The sequence below is a fragment of the Mustela erminea genome, chromosome 4, assembly GCF_009829155.1.
Source record: "Mustela erminea isolate mMusErm1 chromosome 4, mMusErm1.Pri, whole genome shotgun sequence".
NCBI lineage: Eukaryota > Metazoa > Chordata > Mammalia > Carnivora > Mustelidae > Mustela > Mustela erminea.
Genome location: NC_045617.1, coordinates 102960103 through 102973253, shown reverse-complemented (window position 1 = coordinate 102973253; position 13151 = coordinate 102960103). Strand labels below are relative to the sequence as shown.

At 40.7% G+C, this 13151-nt stretch overlaps 2 protein-coding genes across 2 annotated transcripts in view; one reads left to right on the top strand and one right to left on the bottom strand.

Moving 5' to 3' along the window:
• The window catches only part of ZNF451 (zinc finger protein 451), a 143550-nt gene that overhangs the window by 95230 nt on the left and 35169 nt on the right, over nt 1–13151 (bottom strand). The window contains 1 exon segment of the mRNA XM_032340329.1: nt 492–524. Coding sequence (XP_032196220.1) covers nt 492–512 — 21 coding nt within the window. The 5' untranslated portion in view covers nt 513–524.
• On the top strand, nt 63–1914 carry LOC116588793 (testis-specific gene A8 protein-like). Its single transcript, XM_032340330.1, has 2 exons — nt 63–886; nt 1130–1914. Exon 1 carries the CDS (start codon nt 87–89, stop codon nt 651–653), a length of 567 nt encoding a protein of 188 aa, XP_032196221.1. The 5' UTR covers nt 63–86; the 3' UTR covers nt 654–886; nt 1130–1914.

Sequence of the window (13151 nt, the reverse complement as noted above, 5' to 3'; positions counted from 1 at the left end):
AGAGCTCCGTAACAGACAGCAAGCTCTCGAGGAAACCGAACTGAGCACAACTGCACGCAAACCCCACCAAGAACAGGACTCGATGGATGGAGTCGGGCTCTGCCCCTGCAGACGTGGAGCCATCCACAGGGAGGGACGCCGAAAACGACTTACCAGCCCCTGCGAATTCCCCAAATCTCCTCGAGGAGGAGGGAGGCACGCACACCGCCCAGGAGCGAGCCTGTCTCAAAATGTCGCTCTCGCGGCCCGAGCAGCGGCCACAGGGACCTCCGTGGCCGGCGCACAGGGCCGGGGGCGGCCGGGCGGCCATTGTTACTGCTGGTTCCCCGCTCAGACCCGCACCAGGCCCGAACGCGGAGCTCGGCCCGAGACGCGGACACTGTCGGCCCGCCGCGGCGGCCACCGCCGCGCACCAGGCCTCGCTCTCAGCAAAACACAAAGCCCTTCCCGGCTCGCCTGAGAATGCCGCGGCCCAACGCTCGCCCACTCACCTCCGACCCCGGGTCTCCCATTTCTCCGACGGCCTAACTGACAGCACCACCGCTCCTGCGGTCCCCGCCGCCGCCGCCGCCGCCGTCGCTGCCGTCCCCGCCGCCGCTGCCGCCGCCGCCACGACTTCCCTTCCCGCCCAGCACCGCTTCGCGCCGCCGTGACCCGCCCCTGCGTGAGCGCCGACGCCGCCGACGCCCCCGACGCCGCGGGCGGAGAGAGGTGCGAAACCGCTTCAAAAGGAGGAGCGACCGGCTCTGGGCCGCTATCCCCCGGAGCCTCTGTCTCGCAGTCCCGGCCTGCCTTCTCCGGGCCGCGCGGGAAACCGGGAGTTGTAGTTCTGGTTGTTCCTGCGACTGTCCGATTTCAGTGGAAAAGCAAGGAAAAGGACTCCAAGGTATGGCGCATGCGTCTTATGGGGCTGACGTCAGCTGCAGCTTTGCAAAGCGTGGGCAGCCAGGGTTCTGTTTTATAGTGAAGGGCAGGAACGAGGTTGTTTGGAGGGTTTGGAATTGGATATTGTGTGGGTGTGGAAGCGGAGCTCAGCGGTATGTTTTGGCCGTAAATGCGGATGATGGGGACCAAATTCTCATCGTCTTCCTTTTTTTGTTTTTTGTTTGTTTGTTTGTTTGTTTTGTAGCGGGCCTGGAATGCGGAGGCTTAGTTGAATTTTGTGATAAGGAAAGAAATAGAAGGTTTCCTTATGCTACCCACCTGGCTTCATTATCTGAGATAGTATGTATGAATACACCTGAGAAGAAAAGTTGAAGACCAGACCGCCAGTCACCAGGTTGTCCTTAAAGAAAACTGGAGAAGCAAGTGAGAGTCTAGGACCCAAGACCACACGGGGCCAAGGCCTGACTATCACTAAGCCCTACACTAGTGAAAATAACGTGCTGTTTAAGGATAGTCTCAGATACTACTTTACTAAAATAGCTTACCTTTTTCAATGTTCACAGCCAAAAAGCACTCTATAAAAATAGTTCACTCATGTTCATCTGTGTGGTTTTCTCACTCTATTGTCTTACCAAAAAGATCCGGCTTCCCCCCCCCCCAACACCAACAATTTTGAAAAGGACCTTTTAAGCTGGAAAATTCTTTTAAATCTTATGAGCTTGTTTTTGCCTGTTTATATGCAAATCTACCATTTGAGTTTTCATGTCTATAGTAAATTTCCTTAATACTTGGTATTTCCTGCATTTCCAGCAAGTTCTTTATGATTTCACTTGCTTTTCCACCTAAGTTTGAGAATTCTAGGAGCAAACTGAGAATGGGAGACCAGTTACAGGTAGGAGTTAATTGGTAAAACTCTTGGAAAACAAACTTTATGTGGCTGGAGCTTCCAAATACTCATACTCTTCAATTCAGTTGTCATTGCAAGCTTTTTAAGGACACACATTAATCTGTAGGAAAATTTTTATGCTAATTATTATTTATCACAGATTTTTCTGTAGTAGAAAAATTGGAAAACATTTGAATGTCTAGTGATTGGGAAATGAAATGGTTAAGATATGGTATGTACTCTATACTCTTGAGTGTTTTTATTTCCATAGAAAATGTTTAGCTAAAATTTCTAAAATCCTGTTTTTCAAAAATGCAAGATAATATGATCAGAACGATGTCAAACCACCAAGCCATGCTGAAATAGAAAAACTACCTATAAGTTAGTAGTAATTTTCTTTGCATAGGTGAACCTACTAATTTTCGTTGGGTAGGTTCATAAGAAAATCCTGTGAAACCCACTAACAGAGTATTAGAGACATGTCTGTAGTTACCACAAAACCAGGTTTATTTACCTCCGTGTAGCAAAGGAGAAAAACCATACAGCTTAGGAGTCTCTCAGTTTGAGGAAATTAAGAAGAGATTGGGATGGGTGATATTAAGGCCAATGAATAAAGTAGGAAACTGGTTAGATTATTAAGAAGTAGACTTGTTTGCTGATTGGTTCAGGGTTCAAAATGGAGACTTTTTAAGTACATGGAAATTTTTTGTGTGAAGAGATTTTTTTTTTAGGGCCATGGATCCATTATTTTGCTTTATAAGTTAAGACTGTGAAGAAAGCCCCTCACTGGACTTGATATCTCCTCTAATTTAGTTCTTAGACTGTGTGCTAAGTAACATCATAATAGATTTCTAGATATATGTCAGTGATACTATGTTGATACTACTCTTTCAACTCACCATGTAACAGAGAAGTATAGGCTTGGACTTTAGTTTTGTTTTCATTAGTATTCTATTGACTTGCTTTTTTTTGTTCAATGTTTATTTATAGAACCATCTGTCTGAACATTGGCTGCACAGCATCAGTATTTAAGATTCTGGAGACCTGGTTCATTACTAAGAGAATGCCACCAAAAGGCAATTTAATGATCAGAAGGGCTCAAACCATCAATGAGAATTATTATCTAATATTGTCATAAATCTTAAAAAAGGGGAAAATAGCACGAACCTGTAATTTACTTAAGGAGAATTCAACTTCGGCAAAAGAATTCATATACACACAGCACCAAATCTTAGTATGCTTTAGCAAAAGTACAAATACATTCAATGCAATTCTATTATTAAGAACCATATTTGGTTTAGATTAAATGCTCTGGTTTTAAGACCTGGCAACTGGAATAGCCTCTTCAACAATTTCTAATAAAGAAATTGATTTATAGGCATTTATTCCAAAATAATATTCTTCAGGGAAGAAGATGGTTCTTAGGATAATATGGAACCAGTTGACATAATCATTTTCTGGGAGTTATGGGAGAAGAACAAAAAGCATTTTGTTCTGAAAAAGTATAAAAGATTAACCCATAGGTCTTTAAGTGCATTTTCATTGCACATAAGGAAAAGAAGCCTGTTGGAGGGGACAGATGAGGGTGGTTAACTTCTGCGGTTAGATCAGAAGTGCAAGCCTCTTTTCTTATTAGAGCATGCTGCACTAATTACTCTAGAATATCAACATTTTCTCCTTCAACCAATGATACATTTGCCTGTATGAGTAAATTGGAGTGTAGTTTTTAGTGCCATTATTACAAATTGAGTAATTTTCAAAAGTTCCTTTGCCCTTTCTAGAAAAACTTTGAGATTTATCATTTACTGTATTTGCATTGTAGTAACATTATTTGTCCATGAAAAGCCACTGAACAAAACTTTTGAGGTTCAGCTTATAGTTAGTCACAAGAGGTTATTTATTTATATTAACATATAATGTATTATTTGCCCCAGGGGTACAGGTCTGTGAATTGTCAGACTTACACATTTCACAGCATTTACCATATCACATACCCTCTCCAATGTCCATAATCGAACCACTCTCTCCATACTCCACCTCCCTCCAGCAACCTTCAGTTTGTTTTCTGAGACTAAGAGTCTCTTATGGTTTGTCTCTCTCCCGATCCCATCTTATTTCACTTTTTCCTTCTCTACCCCTCAAACCCCACACCATGCCTCTCGAATTCCTCATATCAGGGAGATCATATGATAATTGTCTTTCTCTGATTGACTCATTTTGCTCAGTATTATACCCTCTAGTTCCATCCACATCATTGCAAATGGCAAAATTTCATTTCTTTTGATGGCTGCATAGTATTCCGTTGTATATATGTATACCACATCTTCTTTACCCATTCATCTGTTGATGGGCATCTAGGATCTCTCCATAGTTTGGCTTTTGTGGACACTAATGCTATGAACATTCAGGTGCACGTGCCCCTTCGGATCACTACATCTGTATCCTTAGGGTAAATACCCAGTAGTGTGATTGCTGGGTCATAGGGTAGCTCTATTTTCAACTTTTTGAGGAACCTCCATGCTGTTTTCCGGAGTGGCTGCATCAGCCTACATTCACACCAGCAGTGTAGGTGGGTTCCCCTTCTCTGCATCCTCGCCAACATCTGTCATTTCTTGACTTGTTAATTTTAGCCATTCTGACTGGTGTGAGGTGGTATCTCACTATGGTTTTGATTTGTATTAACCTGATGCTGAATGATGTGGAGCACTTTTTCATGTGTCTGTTGCCCACCTGGATGTCTTCTTTGCAGAAATGTCTGTTCTTGTCCTCTGCCATTTCTTGATTGGATTATTTGTTCTATGGATGTTGAGTTTGATAAGTTCTTTATAGATTTTTGGACACTAGCTCTTTATCTGATATGTCATTTGTGAATATCTTCTCCATTCTGTCAGTTGTCTTTTGGTTTTGTTGACTGTTTCCTTTGCTGTGCAAAAGCTTTTGAACTTGATGAAGTCCCAAAAGTTCATTTTTGCCCTTGCATTCTTGCCTTTGATGATGTTTCTAGGAAGAAGTTCCTGTGGCTGAGGTCGAAGAGGTTGCTGTCTATGTTCTCCTCAAGGATTTGGATGGATTCCTATCTCACATTGAGGTCTTTCATCCATTTTGAGTCTATTTTTGTGTGTGGTATAAGGAAATGGTCCAGTTTCCTTGTTCTGCATATGGTGGTCCAATTTCCCCAACACCATTTGTTGAAGAGACTGTCTTTTTTCCATTGGACATTCCTTCCTCCTTAGTCGACCTTAAAGTTGAGGGTCTGTTTCTGGGCTCTCTATTCTGTTCCATTGATCTATGTGTCTGTTTTTGTGCCAGTACCATACTGTCTTAATGATTACAGCTTTGTTATAGAGCTTGAAGTCTGGAATTGTGATGCCACGAACTTTGGCTTTTTTTTTCAATATTCCTTGGGCTATTCAGGGCCTTTTCTGGTTCCGTATAAATTTTAGGGTTATTTATTCCATTTCATTGAAAAAATTGATAGTATTTTGATAGGGATTGCATTAAATGTGTAGATTGCTTTAGGTAGCATAGACATTTTCACTATATTTGTTCTTCCAGTCCATGAGCATGGAACGTTTTTCCATTTCTTTGTGTTTTCCTCAATTTCTTTCATGAGTAAAGTTTTCTGAGTACAGATCCTTTGCCTCTTTGGTTAGATTTATTCCTAGGTATCTTATGGTTTTGGGTGTAATTGTAAATGGGAGCAACTCCTTAATTTCTCTTTCTTCTGTCTTGTTGGTGTAAAGAAATGCAATTGATTTCTGTGCATTGATTTTATATCCTGACACTTTACTGAATTCCTGTATGAGATCTAGCAATTTTGGAGTGAAGTCTTTTGGGTTTTCCACATAGAGTTTCATATCATCTGTGAAGAGTGAGAGTTTGACTTCTTTGCTGATTTGGATGGATTTTATGTTTTTTTGTTGTTGTCTGATTGGTGAGGCTAGGACTTCTAGTACTATGTTAAATAGCAGTGGTGATAGTGGACATCTGTGCTGTGTTCCTGACCTTAGATGTAAAGCTCTCAGTTTTTCCCCATTGAGAATGGTATTTTCTGTGGGTTTTTCATAGATGGCTTTGATGATATTGAGGTATGTACTCTCTATCGCTCCATTCTGAAGAGTTATGATCAAGAAAGGATGCTGTACTTTGTCAAATGCTTTTTCAGCGTCTATTGAGAGTATCATATGGTTCTTGTTCTTTCTTTTATTAATGTATTGTATCACATGGATTGATTTGCAGATGTTGAACCAGCATTGCAGCCCAGGAGTAAATCCCACTAGGTCGTGGTGAATAATCACTTTAATGTACCGTTGGATCCTACTCGCTAGTATTTTGGTGAGAATTTTCACATCTGTGTTCATTAAGGATATTGGTTTGTAATTTTCCTTTTTTTTTTTTTTTAAGATTTTATTTATTCACTTGACATACAGAGATCACAAGTAGGCAAAGAGGCAGGCAGAGAGAGAGAGGAGGAAGGAGGCTCCTTGCTGAGCAGAGAGCCCAATGTGGGGCTTGATCCCAGGGCCCTGAGATCATGACCTGAGCCGAAGACAGAGGCTTAACCCACTGAGCCACAGGTGCCCTGTAATTCTCCTTTTTGATAGGATCTTTGTCTGGTTTTGGGATCAAGGTAATGCTGGCCTCATAAAATGAGTTTGGATGTTTTCCTTCCATTTCTATTTTTGGAACAGTTTCAGTGGAATAGGTATTAATTCTTCTTTAAATGTTTGGTAGAATTCCCCTGGGAAACTGTCTGGCCCTGGGCTCTTGTTTGTTGGGAGAGTTTTGATGACTGCTTCAGTCTCCTTACTGGTTATGGGTCTGTTCAGGTTTTCTGTTTCTTCCTGGTTCAGTTTTGGTAATTTATATGTCTCTAGAAATGCATCCATTTCTTCCAGATTGTCAAATTTGCTGGCGTATAGTTGCTCATAATATGTTCTTATAATTGTTTGTACTTCTTTGGTGTTGGTTGTGATTGCTCCAGTTTCATTCATGATTTTATTTATTTGGGTCCTTTCTCTTTTCTTTTTGGTAAGTCTGGCAAGGGGTTTATCAATCTTATTAATTCTCTCAAAGAACCAGCTCCTAGTTTCGTTGATTTATTCTGCTGTTCTTTTGGTTTCTATTTCATTAATTTCTGCTCTGATCTTCATTATTACTCTTCTCCTGCTGGGTTTAGGTATTCTTTGCTGTTCTTTTTCCAGCTCCTTTAGATGTAGGGTTAGGTAATGTACTTGAGACCTTTCTTGTTTCTTGAGAAAGGCTTGTATTGCTATATACTTTCCTCCCAGGAACACCTTTGCTGTGTCCCACAGTTTTTGAACAGTTATGTTTTCATTTCCATTTGTTTCCATGAACTTTTTTCATTCTTCTCTAATTTCCTGGTTGACCCATTCATTCATTCTCTAGTAGGATGCTCTTTAGCCTCCATGTATTTGAGTTCTTTCCAACTTTCCTCTTGTGATGGAGTTCTGGCTTCAGAGCATTGTGGTCTGAAAATATGCATGGAATGATCCCAATCTTCTGGTACCAGTTGAGACCTGATTTATGACCCAAGATGTGATCTATTCTGGGGAAAGTTCCATGTGCACTATAGAAGAATATGTATTCTGTTGCTTTCGGATGTAATGTTCAGAATACAGAGGCTCTTAACGTCCCCTACTATTATTGTATTATAGTCAATGTGTTTCTTTGATTTTGTTATTAATTGGTTTATATAATTGGCTGCTCCTATGTTAGGGGCATAGATATTTAAAATTGTTAGCTCTTCTTATTGGACAGATCCTTCAAGTAAGATTGAGTGTCCTTCCTCATCTCTTAGTTTAGTCTTTGGCTTAAAATCTACTCAGTCTGATATAAGGATTGCCACCCCAGCTTTCTTTTGATGTTAATTAGCATGGTAAATTGTTTTCCAACACCTCACTTTAAATCTGGAGGTGTCTTTGGGTCTAAAATGAGTTTCTTGTAGACAGCATGTCAATGGGTCTTTTTTTTTTTTTTTTTTTTTTTTTGAATAGCTTCTTTATAATGGGTCTTTTTTTTAAATCCATTTTGATACCCTGTGTCTTTTGATTGGGGCATTTAGCCCATTTATATTCAGGGTAACTATTGAAAAGATAGGAATTTAGTGCCATTGTATTGCCTTTAAGGTGACTGTTACTCTTTATTGTCTTTGGTCCTTTATGGTCTACTATTTTTAGGCTTTGCTAAGAGGACCGATTCTCTTTCAATATTTCCTGTAGGTTTGGTTTGGTGATTGCAAATTCTTTTAATTTTTGTTTGTCCTGGAAACTTTATATCTTTCCTTCTATTTTCAATGACAGCCTACCTGGATATAGTATTCTTGGCTGCATACTTTTCTCGTTTAGTGCTCTGAATATATCATGGCAGTCCTTTCTGGCCTGCCAGGTCTGTGGATAAGTCTTCTGCAAATCTAATATTTCTACCATTGTATGTTATATACCTGTTGTCTTGAGCTGCTTTCAGGATTTTCTCTTTGTCACTAAGACTTGTAAGTTTTACTATTAGATGATAGGGTGTGGACCTCTTTTTATTGATTTTATTGGGGGAGTGTCTCCTGGATTTTTATGCTTGTTTCTTTTGCCAAATTAGGGAAATCCTCTACTATAATTTGCTCCAATATACCTTCTGCCCCCACCTTCTTCTTCTGGAATCCCAATTATTCTAATATTATTTCATCTTATGGTATCACTTATCTCTCAAATTCTCACCTTGTGGTCCAGTAGTTGTCTCTTTTTTGCTCAGGTTCTTTATTCCAGAGGTTGTGTGTGTGTGTGTGTGTGTGTGTTTAACATTAAAAAAAAAAAAAAGATTTATTTATTTATTTGACAGAGATCACAAGTAGGCAGAGAGATAGGCAGAGAGAGAGGAAGGGAAGCAGGCTCCCTGCTGAGCTGAGAGCCCAATGTGGGGCTTGATCCTAGGACCCTGGGATCATGACCTGAGCCAAACGCAGAGTCTTTAACCCACTGAGCCACACAGGCGCCCTTTTTTGTTTTTTAAAGAGTATTTATTTAGGGGCACCTGGGTGGCACAGTGGAAGCATCTGCCTTCAGCTCAGGTCATGATCCCAGGGTCCTGGGATCCAGCCCCATGTCTGCCACCCCCCTTCAGTGGAGAGTCTGCCTCTCTCTTTCCTCCCCCTCCTTCTCTTCCCTTCCCTCTCCTCGTCCTCCCTCTCCTTCCCACTTGGCTCTCTGTCTCTCTCAAATAAATAAATAAAATCTTAAAAATAAAGAAAGGTTATTAGAGAGAGAGAGAGCAGAAGGAACGAGAGAGAACATGGGGTAGAGGGGCAGAGGGAGAGAATGAAGCAAGCTCCCTGCTCAGCAGGTAGCCCCATTCAGGGCTGGAGCCCAGGACCCTGGGATCATGACCTGAGGCCAAAGGCAGACACTTCAGCCACAGGTCAAGTGTCTTAATGGGTTAAGACACTTAACTGAGCCACCCACACATCCCAAGTTTTAAAAACACCACAGACAACCAAAAGTATTAAAACTGCTTTATATTCACTAAAGGAATTGGTCTTGTTGCAATAGTATATATACAGATGTAACTGTAACAATCTTGCTGGCCAGTCATAAGTATTAAGACCTCACTAACTTCCTCTATGATAACGTACATGTTAGAAGAGTTGTCAAAGTCTATTTACTGAAGAGCAACTGTGAAAGAATTTAAGGCATTATTAATATCTGTTTTTTCATACAAGCTAAAGGAGGATGAGAAATCCTAAGCAGAATCACACTGTATGATTTCACACTTAAAGAAAAATAGCACAAAAACATTTGTTTTATCGTATTCTCTATACTAACTCAGAGACACATGGATAAATATATATTTTTCTAAATCATCAGAGAGTAGGTTGCATGTATCATGCCTCTTTATACCTTAATGTTTTCAGTGTGTATTTCCTAAAAAATATGATTTTGACATAACCATAGTACTTGTTTTAGTCTACTTGGGCTGCTATAACAATTTACTGTAGAATGGGCTGCTTAATCAACAAACCTTTATTACTCTCAGTCAGAAGTGCAAGATCAAGATGTTAGCAGAATTGGTTCTCAGTGAGGGCACTCTTCCTGGTTTGCAGTCTTCTTATATCTTCTCATGATGGAGAACAGAAAGAAAAGGCCCTCTTGTGTCTTTCTTTTCTTTTTTTAAAGATTTTATTTATTTGATAGAGAGATCAAAAGTAGGCAGAGAGGCAGGTAGAGAGAGGGGGGAAGCAGGCTCCCTGCTGAGCAGAGAGCCCGATGTGGGGCTTGATCTCAGGACCCTGAGATCATTACCTAAGGCGAAGGCAGAGGCTTAACCCACTGAGCTACCCAGGTGCCCCTTGTGTCTTTCTTTCTTTCTTTTTTTAAGATTTTATTTATTTATTTGTCAGAGAGAGCGAGAGAGTGAGCACAGACAGACAGAGTGGCAGGCAGAGTCAGAGGGAGAAGCAGGCTCCCTGCCGAGCAAAGAGCCCAATGTGGGACTCGATCCCAGGACGCTGGGATCATGACCTGAACCGAAGGCAGCTGCTTAACCAACTGAGCCATCCAGGCGTCCCCTCTTGTATCTTTCTTATAAGGAACACAAATCCCATCCTGAGGGCTCTACCCTCATGACCTATTACCTCCAAATACCATTTCCAAATACCATCCCATTGGGAAACAGGGTTTCAACATATGAATTTTGGGGACATAAAAACATGCAGTCCAAAGAATTAGTATTATTAAAATCTGGAGACTTATATGATCCTCTTCCCCCCAATATATAGTCCTTATCACATTTTATCAGTTGTCTAGTCCAGGATCACATAATGCATTGAGTTATCATAGTTCCAATTTTCTTAATTTGGAGTTTTTCAGCCTTTGTTGTTCATGATATTGGTGTTTTTGGAGTATAAAGACCAATTATTTTATAAAATATTCTTCAATTTTGGCTTGTCAAAGGTTTCCTCACAGTTAGATTCAAGTTTCGCATTACCAGACAAAACACTGAAAGTGATGTTGAAGTAGATTGCATCTAGAAGTACATGATGGTTTTTTTTTTTTTTTTTTTTGGAAGCATATGATAGTTAACTGCTCCTCATTAAGGATCGTAATTTTAATGATCTGCTCTCGGTGTTATCCAGTATCACCACTATGTAGTTTTCCCACTTACAATTAATAAGTAATCTGTAAGGGTATACTTTCAGACCACGGAAACATGCTCTTTACGAAACTTAGTCCTTTAGAGAGTATAATATGATGATACCAATTTTTACTATGGTCACAAAATGTAATATTGCAACTCTACTGGGTCTCAACTTTTTTCAACTGGCATTTTTCCGGGTCTCACCTCCTCTCTTTTTAAAAATTTTAATTACAAGCTCATTCCCTTTTTAAAAAAAAAAACATTCAAAAAACAAACAAACAAAAATACCATTCAAGGGCACCTGGTTGGCTCAGTGGGTTAAAGCCTCTGCCTTTAACTGCTTTTCTTGTGGGTCTACTTTTTCTACCATGAGAGCTACAATATTTGCTTCAGATGTAGTTTAGCCATGCTATATATTTATGTCGTGATTAGTTTTTCTTTTTTTAAAGATTTTATTCATTTATCTGACAGAGAGAGAGCAAGCATAGGCAGGTAGGGCGGCAGGCAGAAGGAAAGGCAGAAGCAGGGCCCCTGCTGAGCAGAAAGCCTGCTATGGGACTGGATCCCAGAGCCCTGGGATCAAGACCTAAGCCAAAGGCAGATGCTTGACTAACTGAGCCACCCAGGTGCTCTTAGTTTATTTTCTTTTGAGAGAAGTTTACATTCACATGCACTCATAAAAAATAATTCATAGTATTTCTGACATGATAGTGTGAGGAGCTATGCTGACCTGTTCCCAAGTGAAACTGGTGAACATTATATCTCAAAAACTGTTTAAAGCCTATGGAAGCGGTTCTAAGGAAAAATAGCAAATGAAGAAACATCTATTAAAGAACATCTATGAAAATTCTGTAACAAAGGAAGAGTCTGTGGTATTCCAACCAAGATCACTCCCTACCACTCCCCTCCCACCTCTGTGAGACAGAGACTCCATCCCAGACTGGTGCAGCCAAGAACAAAGGGTTTTCCCTCTACTCTCTAACCCCTAGCTCTCAGAGAGAGCTCTTTTCCTGGAAGGAGCAGGATATCAACATTTGTCTTCTTGTCCCCAGCTTACCTGTTGCTGAGGCTAAATCTCAGGTGAGTGCAGTTGAGAGGTAGCAATGCTCCTTTTCCATGCAAGTGACACTAATGGATCAGAAGTTCTACCTTGAACACAGCACACTGAGAAGACTGAGCCCTTTATTACCCTTGACTCACCTGGTAAGACAATGATTTATTCCAGGAGGGGGAAGACCAGAGAACCTCAGGCTGATGCCTCCACACCTCCACCAACTGTTCAGCTCCTGGAATGGAATGTCACTAAAAGAGAAGTTTGCCATTGTCCAGAGCCCTAGTTTAGAAACTTTGGCTTGGAGAAAAAGCAGGCTGTGAAACAGATAGCTCCTACTGTACTCACAAAAGAGCTGACTTTATTTGCAACAGTGGTGGAGAAGTTCAACCCTGTAGATACTTTCAAGAACAGTGGAAATTGTGGTGAAAAGCAATTGGGAGGACATTCAAGATAAAGGATAAACTGCAGGTTGCCTAGTTTTCATCAGAACCATGGAATAAGATACCTAAGAGAACAAAATAAATATCAAACAGTGATCACAAAGACTGTTCCTTCAAAGGAGACAGAATTGGATTGGATTACTCTGTAGAGCAACTGATCTTCCAGCAATTTACCAACTAGCAGGACTTAATGCATTTTATCTGTTGGGTATGATCAGGGAAAGAGTGAGAGAGCCCAACAAAACCAGTGTCATCCCATGGTGACTGTGGATGTTGCACCTCCTTGAGAAGCAACATAGAGGCTTTACCCTGGGTGGGGGACCTAGACTTCACTGGAATAATCCAGCCAGTCACTAAACAAATGAGCAAATAAAAATAATGAGTCCTAGAAGAGGGGGACACCAGTACACAATGTATTATCTAAAATGTCTAGTTTCCTACAAAAAATTAAAAGGCAAGCAAAGAAACAAATCTAATCCATACACTTAAAAAAAAAAAAAAAAAAGCAGGCAACAGAAATTTCCTATGAGAACAGAATTGTAAGACTTCAGATTAGCCATTATACAGACATTCACAGAACGAAAGGAAAACAGGATTAAAAAGCAAAAGAAGATACAGAATACCAATAATGAGATAGAAATTATAAGAAAAGGGCTGCCTGGGTGGCTCAATCAGTTGGGCCTGGGATCAAGTCCTGCATTGGACTCCTTGCTTGGTGGGGAGCCTGCTTCCCCCCGCCCCC

Bases quoted from the DNA above. Each gene is read 5' to 3' on its own strand.
- LOC116588793 (XM_032340330.1), top strand. From the start codon at position 87: ATGGAGTCGGGCTCTGCCCCTGCAGACGTGGAGCCATCCACAGGGAGG.